The sequence below is a fragment of the Pempheris klunzingeri genome, chromosome 16, assembly GCF_042242105.1.
Source record: "Pempheris klunzingeri isolate RE-2024b chromosome 16, fPemKlu1.hap1, whole genome shotgun sequence".
Classification (NCBI taxonomy): Eukaryota; Metazoa; Chordata; class Actinopteri; order Acropomatiformes; family Pempheridae; genus Pempheris; species Pempheris klunzingeri.
In genome coordinates, this window is record NC_092027.1 from 5,651,964 (window position 1) to 5,672,892 (window position 20,929).

General features: G+C 40.3%; 1 protein-coding gene, 1 long non-coding RNA gene and 2 other non-coding genes across 4 annotated transcripts in view; all 4 read left to right on the plus strand.

Annotated features, from left to right (window-relative positions):
- Positions 1-995: 995 nt before the first annotated feature.
- On the plus strand, positions 996-4,082 carry LOC139216022 (uncharacterized). The gene is made up of 6 exons (XR_011585534.1): positions 996-1,055; positions 1,266-1,306; positions 2,424-2,492; positions 3,306-3,377; positions 3,662-3,765; positions 3,849-4,082. It is a non-coding gene; the product is annotated as an uncharacterized lncRNA (long non-coding RNA).
- Positions 1,451-1,585, plus strand: LOC139216090 (small nucleolar RNA SNORA9). The gene has a single exon (XR_011585551.1). It is a non-coding gene; the product is annotated as a small nucleolar RNA SNORA9 (small nucleolar RNA).
- LOC139216089 (small nucleolar RNA SNORA9) lies at positions 2,904-3,038 on the plus strand. Its single transcript, XR_011585550.1, has one exon. It is a non-coding gene; the product is annotated as a small nucleolar RNA SNORA9 (small nucleolar RNA).
- Positions 4,083-8,943: 4,861 nt separating the features above from the next.
- Positions 8,944-20,929, plus strand: part of myo1g (myosin IG) — a 45,488-nt gene continuing 33,502 nt past the window's right edge. The window contains exons 1-12 of the mRNA XM_070846744.1: positions 8,944-9,107; positions 11,551-11,759; positions 13,784-13,877; positions 14,070-14,235; positions 15,222-15,275; positions 15,479-15,574; positions 16,289-16,405; positions 16,541-16,747; positions 16,932-17,077; positions 17,387-17,501; positions 18,024-18,194; positions 19,075-19,145. Of these exons, the coding sequence (XP_070702845.1) occupies positions 9,013-9,107; positions 11,551-11,759; positions 13,784-13,877; positions 14,070-14,235; positions 15,222-15,275; positions 15,479-15,574; positions 16,289-16,405; positions 16,541-16,747; positions 16,932-17,077; positions 17,387-17,501; positions 18,024-18,194; positions 19,075-19,145 (1,541 nt within the window). The 5' untranslated portion in view covers positions 8,944-9,012. The remainder of the gene's footprint in view (positions 9,108-11,550; positions 11,760-13,783; positions 13,878-14,069; positions 14,236-15,221; positions 15,276-15,478; positions 15,575-16,288; positions 16,406-16,540; positions 16,748-16,931; positions 17,078-17,386; positions 17,502-18,023; positions 18,195-19,074; positions 19,146-20,929) is intronic.

Genomic DNA, 20,929 nt, shown 5'->3' on the forward strand with positions numbered 1-20,929 from the left:
AGCTGAAATTCATCCTGGACGTCTGCTGATGGCGCAGGCCGCTGAGAAGTCTGCTCCTCTATGGTCTGTATTGTTGTACGGCAATGCAGTCTGAGTCATCCACCACGAGCGTCCTCCTCATGGAGCTGCCAACACCCACCAGCAACGGCTGTCTACTGGCTTATCAAAGCCCTCCTACATAGAGATGGTCTGTGGTGGCTGAAAGGCAGGTTCTAAATCACTTGTGGATGTTTTTATCTTACAGTCCTTCATAACCAATTTGTCCTTCCTAACCCTAAAATGTTGCAAAAACAAAAATCTGTCCTAAACACAACAGCTCTCTCCTGTCTTATAACTTATCTTGACTGTAGTACCAAGCTGCAATGTTCCAAACTTTCATGTCATCAGTGTACAAGGGGAAATGGAGATCATTTTTAAATGCTGTGATCGTAATGTAAGGACTTTTCCGTTCTGTAGGCCTCTCTCATTTTGGACCTCATGTCTAAAGGTGATGATCCCTCTGACATTTCCAGCACGAGGAAGTGATTCAGCCAATTATTTTACAAACTCCTTTTAGAATAGAATAGAATACATTTTAATGAATAATAATACAATGTTTTGTTTTGTTTTTGGGGGGATGTACTTACTGTATTAGACTCACTTTCACCATTCATCGTCATGTATTCCTGTATGTAGGCTATTCATCAATCCACCTAATTTCTTCAAGGTTTAACTAAAGTTTACTAACTTAACTAAAGTGCTAGACCTTTAGTTATTATTATTTCATCTTTATTTATTCCCAGTGCAGCGATCCATTTAAATATAAAAGGGACTTTCACCCAAAAAAAGTCACATTTTTAATGTTTTTAAAGACAAGATCACTTCAGCTCAAATATCCGTCCGCCATTTTTGGTACCTGACTGCCCCCTGCAGGGCGACCCCGTGCATGGCTCAGGCCTCCAGCGGCGGTAAGACACCAAAGAAGGACAAGAAGAAGAAGAAGAAGAAATGATCTACGTCACATCCGGAAGCAGCTAGGAAGTTCATTTCAACTATGGACTGCGGGAGAAACAGAGGTGAGTTTATTTAATCCACTTCCATCCACCTTAAATTTCTAAATGTATTAAGTTGCAGACTTTTTAAGCTGTTAATTGAAGTGATAACTGATGATAACATGGCGGTTTTGTTTAGGAAATGTTGAAATCAACTGTTCGTCTGCTAGTTGTATCACAAAACGTGTGTCTTGAGTTTTTAACAGCTATTGTTTATATTTGTTTTATTTACAGACAGAAGACGTGAATGCAACGTCGATCATCAACATGGGAAGGTAACACTGCTTTTTAAAATGCTGCTCTATATAGACAGCGATGTGCCAACACGGCCATGTGTATGTGCTGGATGTGGCTTTTAAAAGTTCAGACACGTGTGTTAGTAGCTTCAGTGGGATCTTTCACTGTTAAAGTAGTTATTTGTGCAGACCTTTCCAGCGAGGCTCAGCCTGCGGTGGCTCTGTCCTTTCCTGTTGTGTCTGCTAGAGAGACGTGGGGCTGTTTGAGGCCCTGCTGTGGCTCCTCACAGCAGGGTTATAGGTAAACCTCCGACAAACTGGAGAATCTAGTGCTAAAATGATCCACTTAATGGCTAAAGTTAATCAATTATTGAAAAAAAAAAAGGAGCCTATTATTTTCCCTCTCCTGGAGCCATAACCATGTGTCATGAAGGGCTGAGCTGCAGGTTTTCACTCCTATAAAATATATTATTCTTTCCAGCTGCAATCTTGGCTGCTCAAAAAAATCCAAATATTCAGAGGACAGTCTTTTCTCATTTTATCACTATCTGTATTTTCTGTCTGTTAATTTGTCAGTTACTAACGTGGTATTTTCTCCTGGTCAGTGTCGTATAGTAGAGCAGCCATGATAAATGTAATCAGTATTTCCATCCATCAGTGCAAAATGGGTTATATTTTATAATATTAAAATACACATGCCTGATGCTCGCTCATGTGGGAGTTCTTAAATCCTTCACTTTGAATTCTTGAGTCTGTTTTGATATCCCCTACTTTAAGAGAGCAGCTTCAGACCTGCTCATTATGGAGAGAGTCATGAGACAACATTCATGAACTGGGGCTGTATGAATAAAGATTGGTTGACATAGCACTTAGTTTGTGTGTCAAGCCATTCCCAGTGTTTTTAATTTGATAAATTAGCTTCATTGTTAGCCTCTCTACAGTATTGCACAGATCTCTTTAGGAGAAAACAACCCACTAACTGCTTTATACTGACAACTACATTGTGTTGTTTCACTCAAAGTTGGCAAAAGATTGCACAGCTTTACATGCACTTTGAAAACTCGTCCCTTCATGACACATTAAGCATTTTGGATACGTTTTGTAAGAATGTCCAGTACTTAATGTAAAGTTTTTAAATGTGTTTTATTTTCTACAGCCCCTGTGCAGATGAAACCAGGATGCTCAGGCCTCCTGACTGACATCTGGTGCTCAGCGATGACTCCAGGTCAGTTTTTGTGATGTACAGAGAACATGAGGAGTTAAAGCTGTGTTGTTTCGTACCTCTGCATCGCCCTGGTCCACTCTCCTGCCTGTAAACAGTGCTCGTGAACAAAGTAGTTTCTTGTATTTAAAGTCAGTGAAATAAATCCTTCAGATGTGATTAGTTAACTTGCAGGGTGGTTTAGTGAACACGGGGATGGATGCTGCTTTGCTAGCTACCCACCAGCTAACAGTAAATGTAAAGAAAATGTATCTTATTTTGACTGCCTCTAAGTGAGGCATTTTCAGGTCATCTCAATACACTGAGATTAGGATTTGTGTCAGATAATTAGAGCTGAAGTGTGATAATCAAAACGTACTTCGGATTCCCAGCTCTTGTATACAACACCATCTTGTAGAGCATTAAAGCTGACGTGTGCAGACCTTTCCAGCGAGGCTCAGCCTGCGGTGGCTCTGTCCTTTCCTGTTGTGTCTGCTAGAGAGACGTGGGGCTGTTTGAGGCCCTGCTGTGGCCCCTCACAGCAGGGTTATAGGTAAACCTCCGACAAACTGTCCTCACCAAATGCTTGGTGTGCTCCTCCAGTTTGCACATTTGGTACACTTGGTACTGTTTATAGTGTATATTACACTTTGTATTTATTTACCTGCAACACACAACATCTTGTACATTTTTATTTTGCTTATTGTTTGTATTCATGGTGGAGGTCACTTTTTCTATACTAAAACACCAGAATTTCCCCCCAGGGATCAATAAAGCATTTCTATCTATCCAGTCTGTTAGCTTATTGACTGAATCTCTTCTCGTTTTGCTTTGCAGGAGTGGAGAATTCAGCAGCAGTGCTGTCGGAGCTGCTGTCGAGTGCAGAAGCCTGGACGTGGAGGTCATGTGGTATGTTTATCTGAGCTGTTTTACCTGCAAATGTAACAAACATTGATCCCACCTGTATTATCAGGATCCAGTTTAATGCAACATACAACTGATTTACCACATTCTTATATTAAAATATAGTTTGTTGTCATTTTATTTGCTTAAATGCTGCTGTACTCGGTCAGAATCTGTACATTACCTTCTTTGTATAAAGTCCAGCTCAGTTCCCTTGTATTAACATAAATGTACAAAAAGTGTTGAATACAAATGAATACGGGGTTTTTATTCTTCCCCTGGCTGCACAGCTTCCAGTCCGCCTCAGTGAAAAGAGTTTACTAGTAACCATGTGGATACGCTGCAAACTTCCTGGTTTCACGCACATGACAACTTTGATGCAGATGAAGACACGGTTTGTCCTCCAACTTTTGTCTGAAAGCTCTTCATTTTTTTACAATAAGGAATTTATTATTAATGCGCCGTCTTTATCTACAGATGTCGTCTGAGAGTTGGCGAACCAGTTCACCTGCTGCGGGGAAACGAAGGGCATGTTTGGATGTTTAATCTTCAGATGATTCAGTTTTGCCTCGTGTGCAAATGTCATAGGTCTGCAGAAAAGTCCCAAGTCTGTAATAGTGGAGAGGAAAAATAATATTTAGGATTTATTTTGATGTTGGAGTCATGTAAGAAATATTGAGCAGAAACTCTGAAATAAACATCCTGAACACATTTGCTGTGGTTGTAACTTTGTCTGGTTGAAACACAGTAATGAGTTTCCTGTGTTTTAATTCTTTAAAAAGAAATAAATTCATACTACAGCTGGTATCACATTAGATTGTGGTGAACATCACGTATTCATGAATCAGGATTCAGACTTCAGCCAACTGGAAGAGAACAGATTAACTTCAATTTAAGTCCAAAAACTGAAATGTTTATAAATCAAAAAACACTGCAGTAAAGTTCTCGTCCTGATTGGGTGATAGATGCAGCTTTTTCTTGTCACGTGCAGTTACCTGCCTCTAAAACAGCTCTACCTGGTGAGTTTTTGAGATCAAAACACTTTAAAATCTCTATTTGTGGAGACCCAGATGTAATCCCATCAGATGTCCATGATTTAATACCTGAAATCACTTAAATCAGGCCTGAAGTTTGAAATTTGTGCGTAATTTCTTTATTCTACATCAAAATGTCTCACTGGTTCAAATCCATGTGAGGGCGATGCAGCACCACATGTAAACCACAGGACAGGATCTCTGAGGAGGAACATCATTTTTTAAATATGAATCTTGGGACCTTTTTACTGACATTGTGGATTAATGAGCTGTAGTTTGTTTTCATTCTCCATTTAATACCAGTGAAATTTAAATTATGACTCCTCTGGACATTCTTACTGTGATCTAGCAGGGATCTACCTCACAGCCTCAGCATTAACATGTCTATTAATTAAAGGGAAACTTCCAATCAGCCAAGTGATGGATTAAACCTTTAACTGGGTCAGATTAACATCTTATCTCTCTTAGCTGCCTTGAAGGTTTTGGTCATAGCCTGTACATATCCTTTATACAGTCTGAGGTTTTGGCTTATTTCTAGTGACTTTAGTGAATCTTGTATATAAAATATTCCTTTATTAGTGCCACAATGGGGAGATTTAAACGAGAAATGTATGTGTGTGTATATTATGACTGCTTAATGATAATGATATAAATGCTTTCACTGAGATACACCCAGTGGCCACTTTTTTGAAAGTTATTTGTTTTAAAGTCATTGAATGTGAATAAAGAGACACTAAAACAATAAAACACTAATTAAGCTCAACTGTTTTCTGCAAAGTTTCATCCTACATAGTAAATTCATTTATTTTATTTGTTAATTCATCTGTGGCTTTTATCGCCCTCTACTGACCATCAGTGGGAGCTAAAGTTAAATTAAAGTTTGTATTTTCTGAATTCCTTTGTCTGGTTGGATACTATATGAAAGCAGAAGTGGTCAGTTTTGTCACTTCATCCATGTGCAGACAATAAAGGACACAAAACACAAGTCTGTTGTCCAGACACTGATAGTTTTGTCCACTATTATTATTCACTATTATACTGTCAGTCAGGTGACGTAATATTAGAATAAAAAGTAATGATGATAACAGTACGGATCATATACAGTCTGCGGCACTGACTCTTTTCCTTTCTTTTGAATAATTACATGACTGGCCATCAAAATCGCCAACCTTAACAAAGTGTGACAATGAGATCTGTGCCTCTTTCATCTCTATGTGTTTGTACCACAATTACATTGTGTCTCCTTGTCTAATATCAGTGTGTGTTTCTGTCCCTGCAACACCTGAATGCATCATCTACAGCAGATGGAGTCAGAAACGTGTGTGAGGAAGCCTGAGCAGGAAGTGAAAGAGTCAACTGACGTCAGGCTGAGAGAGGAAGTACTAATTTCGATGAAGATCTAACAGGAAGATACGGTTGCAGGAAGGTAAGAAGGTTTGACTGGACGCTGCTGCCAATGTGAACTATACAGTAAACTTCAGATAGAAAAAAAGAAGAGGCAGCCAAGAAACAGGTGCTCCACAGTAGGTCGGTGTTTTGTATTTCTGACAAATTGAAATGTTTCAGTCTGATGGTAAAGTCCCTTTACTCATCATCCAATCAATGTTTGTATCAGGTATTCATTTGAGAGACCACTGAAACAGGGCTGCACTGATGACTGTGCCTCGCCTTTCCTTTTTCACTCCATCACTGAGCTTAGTGCTGTGGTTTCCTCCTGTTTGTTTTTGTCTTGCTGAGAAACCAAAGATAAGATATAAAAGTTACTGAGAAGTCTGACAATAACTTCTTTGGACTTTTTTCATTCACTTTTCTTTCAGCCAAAACCAGGAAACGTAAAGAGCACGGCCAATTTTGAGGATTAACATTTACCTCGTTTGCCCAAATGACAAAAAAAACACAAATCAAAGATGAATCTGGATTAGAAATTGTAGACTGACAAAATAATCCCAACTCAAAGTCCAATTACCAGCTTTTTCTGGAGCAAACAAGGTCCTAATCATCAGATTGAGTTTGCTCAGTTGTCATGGAGATGGACCCGCTGACATGCAAGTGCAGTAGGACTTCTTGTCCATGCAAAGTTGATCATCAATGTTCATTCTTTGCCTTCGAAATGGAAACTTGACAGAACTATTCCAACTAAAGGTCGACTTACCAGCTTTTTGTGTTTGTACTTGTGCCTGTGCATGAAAGCCATATGTTTGGGATTGTTTTGTCCAGCAGAAGCTCATCTTTTGTGGTATCTCTCTCGATGCTAGATGGGCTCTTTTTGGTTTGCTTTCTTTGCTAAAGTGAAACATTTTGTTGCAAATGTCCCTTTTGGTTTAGGCTGTCGACAGGTACGTATGGGCTATTTCTTTAGTGGAAAGTGGTGCAACGGAAACAGTTCACAGCCATTGTTATCTACCATAAGAGGCACTTATCTCAGACAGAAATAAAATCAAAACTATCTGCATGGCTACACGCCACTAGAAGTACCAGCCCTTTAAATTTTAAGTCAGAGGTGTGACCTAAATAAGAAGTATGGTATCGTCCAGCATTAGTGAAGGTTGCATTCTTGTGTTTCATACAAAGTAGCTGCTCATACTCATCACAGACACTATTCATTAAACAGACAATACAGGCGCTGATTTTCGCCGTCACGGAAAAAAACATCTGAGTCATGTACCGAGCCGATGATTGGAAGGAGAAACACACACTGCTGAAACATGTTGGAGACAAAAGGTCAAACTCAGCATGTTAGTACATCATGACCTTCACAAAAAGCTGAGAGAGACTCAAATTCGAGGTGGAAACCGTGAATCAATTTGCACGAGTTCATCCATGAGACAGAATTAGCTTGATGGTTAAAGAATAAATAAAGCTTTTAGGATGTGTGAGTTTTCTGTTCTGCAATAGGTCAACTGTGAAAGATTAGGCAAATATGATGAAGATCAGGCACATGTTGGGTACTTTTTGGCATGCATTAGACAATCTACAGCACAGGACACATGGGGAAATTTGGTCTTTGTTTGTCATTGTTTTGGTTTCTCTTCCTCCAAGGCTTTAGCTGGAAGCAATTGCAAAACAGTGAAAACAGTTAAAGTAAATAAATATAAAAATACTAATAATTTAAAAAAAAAAAAGGTAAATGAGAGTGACGTAGAGTTCATGTCACATCATTCAGACTGCATTTATGTACTGCAAAACCTGTTTGTGTCAGGTTACGTCCAAGTTGTAGTTATCGCTCTGGGAAATCAGGATTTTCTTACAGCTACAATACAACAAACTTTGTGAGAAGTAGAACTAAAAAATGAACCACAAAAGGCAGTAAACCCACCATTACTAATAATATTAATAACAATATCGATTCAGCAAATTTTAAGTTAATTAGCTTTAAAATGTGATTAATTAACTAAACTGTTAAATTATACATTCTGAAAATCAAAGGAGAAAAAAACCCTGAAGACCACAAAAGAAACATTAAAAAAAAAACAAGGACAGACTTTTTATTTATGTTTTTCCCAAATATTTCAGTGACTAAAATTGGGCCTAGTTAGCGAAATTACAAGTGACACAGTGAAACACGCAGCTGCTACGGAACTTTACCAGTAGTGGTTGCTATGGCAACGGAATGTTGCGGAAAGCGAACACGCAAAGCTTCGACACCAGCGACCCCTCAGTGTGACGTCAAGATAGCGTAGTTTAACTTCTTTCTGGTACTAGCTGTGGCTCAGGCGTTCGTCACTTGGAACAGTGTTCCTCTGTGGGGACAAAGGTATTCACTAGAACTGTGAAAAGGTTACCGATTTCAAGAAAAACATCAGGTGGTGGTGAAAAGGGATTTAAAGATCAAGTGTCTCTGCTTTAGTCAGCATTCCCTTACACTCTCTGAACTTAATCACACACTCCCACGCACGCTTACATTTATCTTATACATGACTAACAGTCCTACTCAGCCTTTTGGCTCCAGTGTTTAAAAACTGGCTTTCTCAAGTTGCAGCTTGGCTCTGCTGTGAGGCGGAAACCTCTAGTTTGGAGAAAAACCCTGAGGGACACGTTGTACTGCCAACGCTAAGTGAAAAAAGTGAAATGCCACGCTCCTTCCCACCAGATAAAGGCTATTTTCTACCCCCAAATTTGCAAAGTTAACTCCACTCGTCTGGCTGTACGTCAGATGTGGGTTCCTGTCTCTGGGAAGAAAAGAGAGATAAACTCCACGTAGAATTTAACGCTGAAAAGCAAGAACACAAAGCCTCATAGTGTGAACCGCACTCAGTTTAGTGAGTGGTTTGAAATTTAGAGTGGCAGGAAGAGAGAGACGGAGGAGGATGCAGAAGTGGTATGAGCTTTTAAAGATAGCCTCCTGTTATTTATATAGATATGCATGAGGGCATAGGCTGAGTGACAGGATGACGTGCTGTAGCTTGCAGACCACAGCTCTCTGTGACTTGACAAAGCACACCCTAGAATCCACCAAAGAGCTCGCCACGCCCACACAGCACACTCTCTACACTACCGGGCCCCAGAAGTCGACCATACTTCTCTTTCTTCTTCCTTGAGCTGCTTTCTGTTCCTCTGCGTCTTGCCCGGCTCTTTATTTTTAGTGTGTTTGGTGAAAACAGGCCGGGATGGCGGAGCTGGAGGGCCTGGAGTTTGGGAAGTCAGACTTTGTGCTCCTGGATGAGGTGACGATGGAGCAGTTCATGGAGAATCTGAAGCTGAGGTAAGGCCTGAGATACTGTTAGAGAGGAGGAAGGGAGGGGAAGCAGCTGGGTGGAAGAGGTGCAAAGGGTAACGCTTCGTACGCGCCCAATATATGACAGAAAACTCCATGCTTCTCCAACTCTGCTTAGGCAGCTACGAAATACGTTAAAATGAGTGTAAAATAAACCAGATTTAGGTTTAAGGTCTCTGTCATTCACAAATTTACAAAACATTGTCACATTTGTCACAATAGAACCAAAAGTGGACATAAAAAGGACAGATGAAGTGAAAAAGAGAGAGACAAGCATTAGTCACTTCTCCCTCACTGTTCCCGCTCACCCTCATGTTCAGATATACACTTGTGGTCATCACCGCACGACACACATGTGAAGCAAATGAAGCACACGACAAGTTAAGTTTTGGGTTTTGTCTTGTGATCTTTCTGCTCTTTCTTGGCTCAACGCTTTCAGATTTGACACTTGCCCTCGTCCAGACAGAGGCGTTTTTTTTCTTGTCCATTCTCACTTCCTCAGTGTCTTTCGCAGGTACATCATGTCGTCAGTTCAAACTGTGAAAATTACACCGTTTTTTCCCAGCAGTCATCTGAGGACCAGCAGAGGCACCGAAATGTCAAACAACATCATATAAGATCTAGAGAAAACGACCCACACTTTCTCAGTAGACGTGTGCACATCAGATGGCTCTAAATCAACATTTTTCACAAAGTTGCACTGGTTTGGCTTCTTTGTTGGTTGGCAAATGATGAATGCAGAGTTTCATCACAGAGCCTGATCAGACTTGTCTGGTGGTGAAGCATAATGGCACTAAAATTTGTGCAGATACGTGTCTACTTGAGATCCCTCTGTCTTGTATGTGATGTAGCTGTGCAGTGCAGTGCATTACCAGGAAGCAGGCTGGTCCTACTTCTCTATTTTTTGGCACCAGGCCCAACTCTTACTCAGAGAAATCCTAGAATGTGTTGCACCAGTGCCGGAGCAATATTCCTGCTTTCAAGGCTGATTTTAACTATTGAAATAAATATATATAAACAAGCCTCTCAGTGGCTGATGCAACTGTAATCGTCTATAGCTGTTTCTCAATACAGCGGCAGGAACCTCCTGCCCACACAGGCCGGCCTTTTACTGAACCTGAACCAGCTTTTATATCCCAAATGACATGCTGGTGTGTTTCATGTTCAATCTTCAAAGTAACTTTCACTATTGTGACGGAGCAAAAAATATAATGTTTTATGGTGCAGTAATAATAATAATAATAGTGAGAACTGGAAAAGTCACTTAATTAAAGTGAGTTAATGTATTTAGTTTCTCCTGGATCTTTAATACGTAATTACTTATATGTTTATGATTTGCTTTTATTCTATATCATTGATCCAGTTATATTTTTTATTTATTATCATATTATTGTAATTATATTATTACCTCCTGTACACCCCTATCTATAGTAATAATAATAATAATAATAATATAAAGACAGAAAGACTCAAAGACACACATAAGGTTAAAAATACACAAGCAGTTCTCAAGGTGTGAATTTTGATCAGTGTGAACATGGGGGGGATCTATCTCTCTATCTATCAGTGTTTACTGAGACGTTGCACCAGCTGGTCTTTACTAAGCCTGGTCCTTAAAATGGACTTTAAGTTGGTTGCACCAACCACACTTAAGCCTGGTCTTAACTACACCCGGTCTTAACAATGGGCGTTCATGTGAATGGCTGTTGCTTGGCAGAATGCGTTGCTAGATTACACTGTTGACAGTCTCCTGCTGTTTTACTAATTTTGTTGCTGTTAATTTCTCATTTGTATTTCAATAATTTCATCAGTAGTGAAATACAAAAATGAATAGAGCTGTACACGCAGAGCAACTGCTGACTGCCAAGCAGTCCGACATTATTACAGATAAGAAAAATATTAACATGAGGCGATGATATAAAGGAAAAGAGTGAATTGTGACATGTTCACCCAAACGATGTTTCACCTCCAACTTGTCCACAACACTGAATGTGTATAAAGCTACACATGCAACACAAATGCTAACTAGAATTTCATTTACCCCTGTGGTGTGTTAATTTGACCCCTCCGAGCTCAACAAACCAACAGGAGGTTACACAAGGCTATGGAGCCCTTTAAACCACAAGTTTCATTTCCTGCCTTCAGTGTACACACACTTGTGTCACTTCCTGTCATCTGCGTATAACATGAATGGTACTTTTAACTCAAGGGTTTTTTCCTGGGTGGTGTGACAATGTCATGGGACAATGGCGCTTAACGGCTTTTTGCCCTCTAAATCAAATACAGTTAAATACTTACATACATACTATCCTGTAGATGTAGTACACAGCATATAATCGCTCTAAATCTAAATGTATACACACATAAATTATACTTGTACGTGTTTGAGAAGTATGCCATCAGTATGAATGACTGTCTTTTGTTTGGACAGGTTTGAGAAGGGCCGTATCTACACCTACATTGGAGAAGTAGTCGTCTCCGTTAACCCCTACAGAGAGATGGACATTTACGGCAAAGACACCATTGATGCGTACCGGGGCCGGGAGCTGTATGAAAACCCTCCTCACCTGTATGCAGTGTCTGATGCCGCCTACAAGGCCATGAAGAGGCGTGCCAAAGATACCTGCATCGTCATATCAGGTCTGTGTGCATCACACTGTTAACCCATAAGAACCTTTTGTCCTTTAAGTAAAATTATGGGGGATATAAAACAGACTAAATGGACCACAAGGAACACATTTCCGAACTTATTTTGAGATACTACAACTTCTGTCCAAGATCTGAAATCTTAAACAAATGTCACAGCATTACTTTTGGAAGTTGTTTCATATCAAGTTTTTTATTTAGGATTGGCAAATTGTTTGAAACTGACTATTTAATAACAAAAACAAGCTTTTTAAAATCAGCTAGTTGCGTCACAAGTTTTAATCAAACAGATTTTCACATTTTCAGAATGGTGTCATGGGAGCACTAATTGACACTGGGTCACATGACCGCTCCAGGATGCTAAATAGCTGTCACTGAGGGACTTCTTGAGTTAAATTCAAGGATAAAGCTGTGTAGGGAAATTTCCAGGATATTCAAAAGGTGTGTGACACCTATATCATGGTGTTTTCTGGGTTAGACTTCACCTCATGTGACCTCTCTGCTGTTTACGGCCTGAAGCTGTTGGACAGCGTTCAATACACTGGTTGCAAAAAACAAACTCTTAATTCTCTTGTCTGTGGAATGATCCCAGGTGACATTTTGTTTGATTAGAATTAATGCCGATCACATCCATGGAAACAAATCTGCTCGATGAATGTGACTGAGATCTTAACCTCTGTTAGTCCAGAGGTTTGGTCTGTGTGTGGCGCCAGATGAAAAACTATGTTGTAACCTCGAACAAAAGAGTTCATCCTCTGTACTGTGGCTATTTTTTCTGAGGCTTTTCTCTACATTGTCAGACTTGGTTCAGGTTCCATCAGTCTAGTTCTGCAACCAACAACAATTATTATAATTATTACTATTATTATTTATCTTACATTTTCGTTAGGTATTTTATTCCTTTTTTATATTTTAACTATCTTAATAATAACTTTGTTTTGACAAGCGCTGTATGAATAAAGTGTAGCCTATTATCATTAGGCCTATTATATTATTGAAAAATATCACTTGTTAAAGCTGTTGCCAATTAACCTATTTTTCTGTAGTTGACCAATCAATCAACCAATCAATCAATCAATCAATCGTGTTTTTTCTATGTCAGTTACTGCGCCTTTTGGTAGTTGGTCTCCTAGCAACAGTGTTCGAAAATATGACCTCATTGCACACATGCTAATGTTGTGTTAGCATTAGGCTAACTCATAGTTAGCTTTAGCTTTAGCTTTAGCTTTAGCTCAGCGGGCCGCCTGTTCTTCATCTAAAGTGAAGCTTTTTAGCCAAGTGGAGGCGCTAAAGGACAAGTCAGGATCACCAGAGTTACTCGGAGTCACATTTTAGGAAGCGTCAGTGTTTGTAAGTTTACTAAATAAGCTAGCTAGCTAGCTAGCTCAGTTGTCGACATGTTTTACTTGTAACCAAAGCAGTGTGACTGTGGCTCAGAGGACAGCAGCCCTGTTTGCCAGTTTAGGTGATAAATCTGTGGTGGAGACATGAACGTGACACCTCTCAGGTGCTCTTCTACAGGTATCTGTCTGCATGTTCAGACATTTAGGACATTTGTTATTTATGTGCCTTTTCTGGCAGTTCTCTGGGGTTATTTGCACAGTCACATAATACTGCTAACGTTACAGTACAGTGGGTACCCAATTGTCTAATCTAACTTTAAGGTTTTGATTTGTCTTTTATATCTATCACTAAAATCTTAAGCATAAGAGGTTTTTGTTTCCATCATGGTCTAAATACTGTTGGACCCTGCCAGGAATACAGTTAAGGGACCAATACTAATAATGCTAACAATGCCTGTGCTGACACACTATTACTTATCTGTACAGTAGTTTCTGCATCTCCATTCATTGTGCATTTTAAACAGAAAATATATGTCATATGTTAAGTGGATCTAGATATGGCTGTCATATTCTTCATGCTAGAAATATAAAAAACAGTAAAGAGACACTTGGTGATTGTTATGATATGAGGCTCTTCACCAGTGTTGTGAAATATCTGTGTGTTTTGTGTTTCAGGAGAAAGTGGGGCAGGAAAAACAGAAGCTAGTAAATACATCATGCAGTACATTGCAGCCATCACAAATCCAAGCCAGAGGGCGGAGGTTGAGAGGTGAGTGACCCTGGAGACATTACAGCGCCCTTTATTTATCATGAGAGGATCCAACACCAATAGATAATTGGATCCAAAGAATATAATGTTACCATGAATCATCTCACTTTCTTCCTGTAACTTCATTTTCACCCCCCTAATGGCTGTTCCTCACGCGCTTCCATCATTGGCCACCGCGATGCCATGAATCAGTGTGAAGAATGTGCTGCTCAAATCCAACTGCGTGCTGGAGGCCTTTGGGAACGCCAAGACAAATCGCAACGACAACTCCAGTCGATTCGGGAAGTACATGGACATCAACTTCAACTTCAATGGCGATCCCACCGGAGGACACATCAACAACTACCTGCTGGAGAAGGTGAGGACGGGTGTGCGGGATGATGGAGGGGGTTTGACTGCAGACAGGAGACCTAACACAGAAACAACAGAGTTATACTGTCTTTTGAGACATAATGAGCCCACCTCTGCAGGAAAGTACAGAAAAGTTCTGCTCATTTAGTTTTTAAATTACATCTTTGCTCCTGCACATGAATGTTTCATGAGGTGATGACAAAGAGGTGTGAGGGAACATCCATGAATAGATGTGTCTGTGAAGCTGCGCTGCTGCTGTGGCTGCTGTGGCTGCTGTGGCGTGTTAATGAATGGCTCACCTGGGGGTACTTGATGCTGCTGAATTTATCCGCTCTGTTAAACAACCGTCTGGCACTCAGAGCTGGTGTGAATGATGGTGCCATGATTCATTTTCAGAGCTCAGAATTACCTGTGTCTGTTCTGTCCGGTTTCTGTATCAGCGGTTAAAGTGGTGCTGTCACACAATTTGTAATCACTTTGGTCAGAGTCTTGAAGAAAAAACACAAACCAATATACTTTAAACACTGTTGTGAAAACAGCTGGTGCAAAGATGTTATCTTTATATGTGTGATTTCTCACGAGAGCTCAACAAACATCCAGGGAAAAATCAGATTTTAACCCCTGAAAGTGACCATTGACTTCAGAGTGTTACGTTCACTGTTTCGTTTGGACTACAAAACATGCCTTGACCCTCAGTTATTTGCCTCGTGTTGCCTCAAAAACTGACATAACTGATTGCTCACCTCTCTTTCAGTCAGTAGATCATTTGCTCTACCTTCAGATGCAACCAAGTGAAGTTTGAGACAAGCTAACATTCAATCTCTAGTAGTCGAAAAGCAATTTTGTGGAAAAATTAAAGTAAGAATTGACCGTGCAGGTAGGACAGCAACACTGAACTTTAAAAACGAACTCCAGGGATGCACTGGCCATCACACAATAATTGTATAACAGTGTAAGAGTGTTTGGTTACTACTGTAATCTGTCCTGTTCAAGTCCAGGGTGGTCCAGCAGCAAGATGGGGAGAGGAACTTCCACTCATTTTACCAGGTAAACTGTAATCTGTGCTGCTGCTGCAAAACATACACAGATGAAACACAGATGATGCTCCATATTACTCTTTTACTGCTCTGTGAACTTTGACAGGAAGACTTTCTCGTCCAAAGTAACCACAAAACAAATCAAAAAATACTTCTTCACAGTGTAATAATCATACTTGATCTGAACTTGAGTGTCTGATGTGTGTCTAACAGTTACTGCTGGGGGGCTCAGATGAGATGCTGGAGTCATTTCATCTACAGAAGGATCCTGCTGTGTATACTTACACCAAAGAGGGAGCAGAAACTACTGTGAGTTAGTCACCTTTATAAGTTTTAGTCGAAGCATTAAATGTGCAGTGTGCAGGGGGTGGGGGGGGTGGGGGGGTTATTTGGCAGAAATGGAATATAATATTCATGATTATGTTTTCAGTCGTGTATTATCACCTGAAACTGAAAATTGTTAACTTCGAATGAGCCCTTTATATCTGCTTGGGAAGCATGTCCTCTTCCATAGAGTCTGCCATGTTTCTATAGTAGCCAAACGGACAAACAGAGACTTTCACGTTTTCATGTTGAAGTGGTGGCTTGACTTTGGTGGCTCGAATGTACTGGTTGGAAGACGAAGATGAAGAAAGAAGAGGGATGTCGTTCTGTGTTGTGACGAATGGAGGATTATACTTATTGTTAGATTATTTAGCACAAGGAACAACAAGGGACCGTGAATCCTCATTGGCCACCGTAATGTTCTCCCACATGCTCGGAAGGGGAGTGATGAGCCGAGGGGGATTCATTTGGTTGTAATCTGCAACCTCACTGCTGGATGCCACCAAATCCCACGCACTGCACCTTTAAGACAAATTGAGCTATTTGAAAAACAGCTGTTGCGATACGAAATTACTTAAATGTTTGATTCGTACTTCTTTGGCATACATTGCAAAAATCCAGACTTCAGAAACGTGATATTGAACTTCACCTCATTATTTGGCAAACCTTTTCTAATACAAAATCCGTTTCTGTTTTCAGACGTCCAACAATGATCGCTCAAGCCACAAAGCGGTGATGAGTGCCCTGGAAGTGATTGGCTTCTCAAAAGAGGAGATTAACTCAATTTATCAGATCCTGGCCTCCATTCTTCTTCTGGTAAGTTATAACATGGATTGTTTTGCATTAATGTGGACGAGCCTGTGATTCTTGAGCTCCCCATCAGTAAAAGCATTAAGAAGTGATGAAATCACGCCTTTATAATGCGCTGTACTGTAATGGTTTGTTCTTCAGGGTAATGTTCAGTTTGAGACTGATGGTGAGAGTGTTCAGATCGTGGGGCTCGAAGCCATTAACCACATCTCTGAGCTGATCGACACAGATCCAGACTGCGTCAGTAAGAGCTTGCTGTACCGCACCGTGGCCACCGGGGGAGGCGAGGTCATCGAGAAAGGACACACGGAGACGGAGGCCTCCTTTGGTCGGGATGCTTTCGCCAAGGTGATGTTTATTCATGTGTTTATTCTCAAATCATTCAGTGCAATTTCCCCAGACAACATTGCTTATTAGGATAAGATTTATTTTTAACATCATAACATCATTTTTTATTCTAATTATCACAGTTGTCACATCATTTTAACCTCTGGCTCTATTAAACACACTCACTCTTATTTTCCCGCTATAGGCTCTATATGAGAGACTTTTCAGCTGGATTGTAGGACGCATCAACACTGTTATAGAAGTTAAAGACTACAACCCAGTGCTTCATGGGAAAAACACAGTCATCGGCGTGCTGGATATCTACGGCTTTGAGATTTTTGACAACAACAGGTTGGTGTTGCTACGTTAAGCTATTTATTTATGTATTCAGTGTCCGAAATTGACTCACCGTCAAACTCTGACACAGATAACCGAGGTCACAAGCGGTGTGCCCATAAATGGCACCAAAATGCAACAGAGCCTCTTAAATTAGTTTTTTAAATTACATGACTATTTTGGCGCAAACATTTCACCGATAGCCTTCATGACAAACTGAAAATCGAAACGCCTTTGATGCTTCGTGGGCGTTGGTATGTATTTAAATGGAAAGAAATCTAGAGTCATTGTTGCTCAAGTGTTTGTTCCTCTGTTGTTGGCCAGCTTTGAACAGTTCTGCATCAACTACTGCAACGAGAAGCTGCAGCAGCTCTTCATCGAGCTGATCCTCAGACAGGAACAAGGGGAGTACCAGAGAGAGGGCATCACCTGGCAACATGTGAGGGAAAACACACAAACAAGAGCACACGTGTGCAAGAGCTGTCGTGCCACACAGAAAAACACGTGCATTTGCAATTAGCTGTTCTGCATTTTGACGTTCAGCGTGACGTTTATGCAGGAAATGGTCTGATGTTAATGTGTGGTGATAAGTAAGTGTGTGGAGGTAAGAGGAGTGAATGGAGGAGAGTCTTAATTATCTTAACATGATCCCAAGTTTTCTCTTACATTACTCAAGTGTTGCCTCACAACAATATTTTCTCAATAAATGAATATATGATTTTTTCTCTGCTAATGTGAAAAAGCTGCATATGAAAAGTTATTTGTGGCAGATGCATTTGGTGCAGATGTGACACACAAGCAAGTTTTTAAGTGCAGCAGCATGCACTTCAACAAAACCACACACACAGCACATGCACACACACTAAAAACACTCACAAAAACACACTCCTGTGCAGAAACGTGATTTATAAACATCACTACATTTCCCCATTTCCATAACAATCTTTCTGTTCATACATAGATTGATTACTTCAACAACCAGATCATTGTGGACCTCGTGGAGCAGCCACACAAAGGCATCCTCTCCATTCTGGACGAAGCTTGCCTCACTGTTGGTCAAGTCACCGACACGGTCTGCCTGGACAGCATGGACACCAAACTGGCCCAGCACCCCCACTACACCTCCCGCAAGGTGAGAGCAGATGACAACATCATCTGTGAGGCTTCATCTCTCCTTCAGAAGAGATATATCACGATATTCAGAAGACCTTTTCTTTTAAACAATCCCTGCCCCACATTGATAGGTCGCTGCTTGACATGAAACTGAAAAAGGATCTCTTTTGCAGGATGTAAATACCAAAGTGAAACATTTAAATTGTTTAAAATCTGAATGAGGTGTTTTTTTTATGTGGTTGTAATTGTGGGCGGATAGAATCAAAAAACCTGCACACTAAAAAAACAGAGAAGCACATTGCATGTGGCCTCTAGTTGTTGAAGCAATTTCCGGAGAGATGTTTTATGCATGCTGTCCGCTGAGGTGTCATGAATTCAGACACTTAAAAATAAAGCAATTCTAAACTGCTGGGACTTAAAAATAGGCAGTTTTTAAAAAAAATAGGCTGGCTGACTGTTGAATGTTGCATTATGTGACAATCAGGACAGAGAGTTGTTCAAAAATCTATGAGTATATTATTGGTTGGTATCGACCACTAACACCACAATAAAGAATGAGACTATACAATCAAAAGTTATATAATAAAGAAGCCCTTTTTCTCAAAAAGTTGCATATTTTGGTTTTATTTTATCTAAAAAGAGCAAATAGACTCCGTTCTTCAATATAACCTGTAACACAGGTGCAGTTTTGCGTTGCAGTCAGTAGAGAGCAGAGTTTCTCCAGTGTTTTGCCTTCAGAAGGAGGTTTTCAAACAGGGAGCCTAAAATGCAGCCACCATTCTCTCCTCTTAAAGCTGACATCTGCACACTGTAAATGTTTGTAATGCACGTTTAATGAGAAAAAGTTTATTTTTTACTGTCGGCTCTGCACTCACAGTGTCTCCCCCTCGCAATTTCAGCTCAGCCCCACGGACAAAACCATGGACTTTCAGAAAAACTTCCGTATTCGCCACTATGCTGGAGACGTCACGTGAGTCGCTCACACATTCACACACTTTTTCGCAGTCATCTGCTGCGGCCCGTGCCAGTGTGTGGCTGTAAAAGTGACAGGATGGTTGTGCAGAGTTCATAAGTGTAAGCCATATAATCCTATTAAGGAGAGGTCAGTTCATGACATTGGTGGCAGTGTGTGAATTCACAGCGGCATTCCTGTGGTGTTGTTAGTACAAACTGTTATATTATTGTGATTATCTTATGATCTCATATTTCAAAATGTATTCCCAGAGGTTGTAAATATCCAGTGCACAATTTGATATGGGTATATGTGACCCGTAAGCTACGCTGTATGTACTGTACATTTAATTCATGTGAAAACAAATGAAGAAAACTCACCCGCACACAGAACGTGCCTCCACTAATGTGTACAGCCGGTCATACAGACACAACCATGTACAACACACCTGCCGTTGTGGACCCGAGGTTATTTCACAGTAGTTGTCTGTTTAGATTTCGCAGAATCAGTTGCCGCAAATGTAGCAGCTCTGATTTGTAACATATCATGACTCATTTAATGACTACACTTTGTTTTCCTGTTCGCCTCTATTTGATGGCTGGTGACAACCTGAATCCCTTGGTTGCAGTGTTTTTCTGTCACAAATATTAAGTCATTGAAATATCGTACATGCACACTCTGCAACAAATTGAATTAAGTCATTTTGTTGTATTTTATTGAATAAAAGCAGGGATATAACCTTTTGTGTTAGGGGAATTATAGGAAAGAACTGATCTGTGATGCAAATGTAAGTTGAAATGAAAAGTTGGTTATTTTTGAGATCATCACAGTTGAGACAGGTAAGCAAGATTTGTTCAGTTCAGATCAGATTCAAACACAATTTATAGGATTATAGGATCCATCATAATCACATTCAAGGTTATAAAAAGATGCATACATATTAGGGCTTTTTAACTTTTATCCTATTCTGAAAGTCATTCATTTTTGCTTATGTTAGTGATTTGCAGACTAGAGATCAAACAGTTTGTTCAGTTCCCTTCTCCATCACTGCTCCACTTCCTTAATGTGTTCACTGGATTTAAACGTCACAGTGGCCAGATGAGGCCCCTGGCCAGCAGTCACCCGTCATGGCTTTGGTTCCAGAAGATCCCTACCGCTCACGTGTACTGCCCTCAATCTAGAGAGGGGAAGGACATTAATATGTCAAGGGAACACGAGAGGAGGAGGAGGAGGAGGACGGGGAGGGATGCAGCCAGCTGATGAGACAATTTTGGCTCTGTAAGATGTAGCAGCAACAGTAATCAAGGAGAAGTGGAGTAGGGTTTACTGAGGTTCTTTGACTCGGGGAAATCCAGGCTAACACGATGTCGAACACACACCGAAACACAGAGCAATTTCATCCATGTCTGAAGCTCAGCAGAGCTCTCACAGACAATCACTGCACACAGTTTTTTCTCCCTGACCACCCAGGTCAACTCTCAGTGGTGGAGGAAATAATCTCGTCCTTTACTTAAAGGTATGATATGATTATGTCCACATTTAAGGGTTTAAAAACCTCTACACCTATAGTATGTTGGACATTTTGTTGACCTTATCTCAAATGTTTCCAACAATGTCCCAATGCAGAAAAATCCATAATTTTATTCAAGGCAACAGTGAGTTTCATCTGGTCAACTGTCTCAATGTCATCAAACCACGTCTTTTGTTATTGTTTTGATTGAGAGACCCCCAGTGGCAGAAATTGCATACTGTGCAAAAAGTACCAACACTAAACTGGTAAAGTGCTTTTGTACAAGCATTGA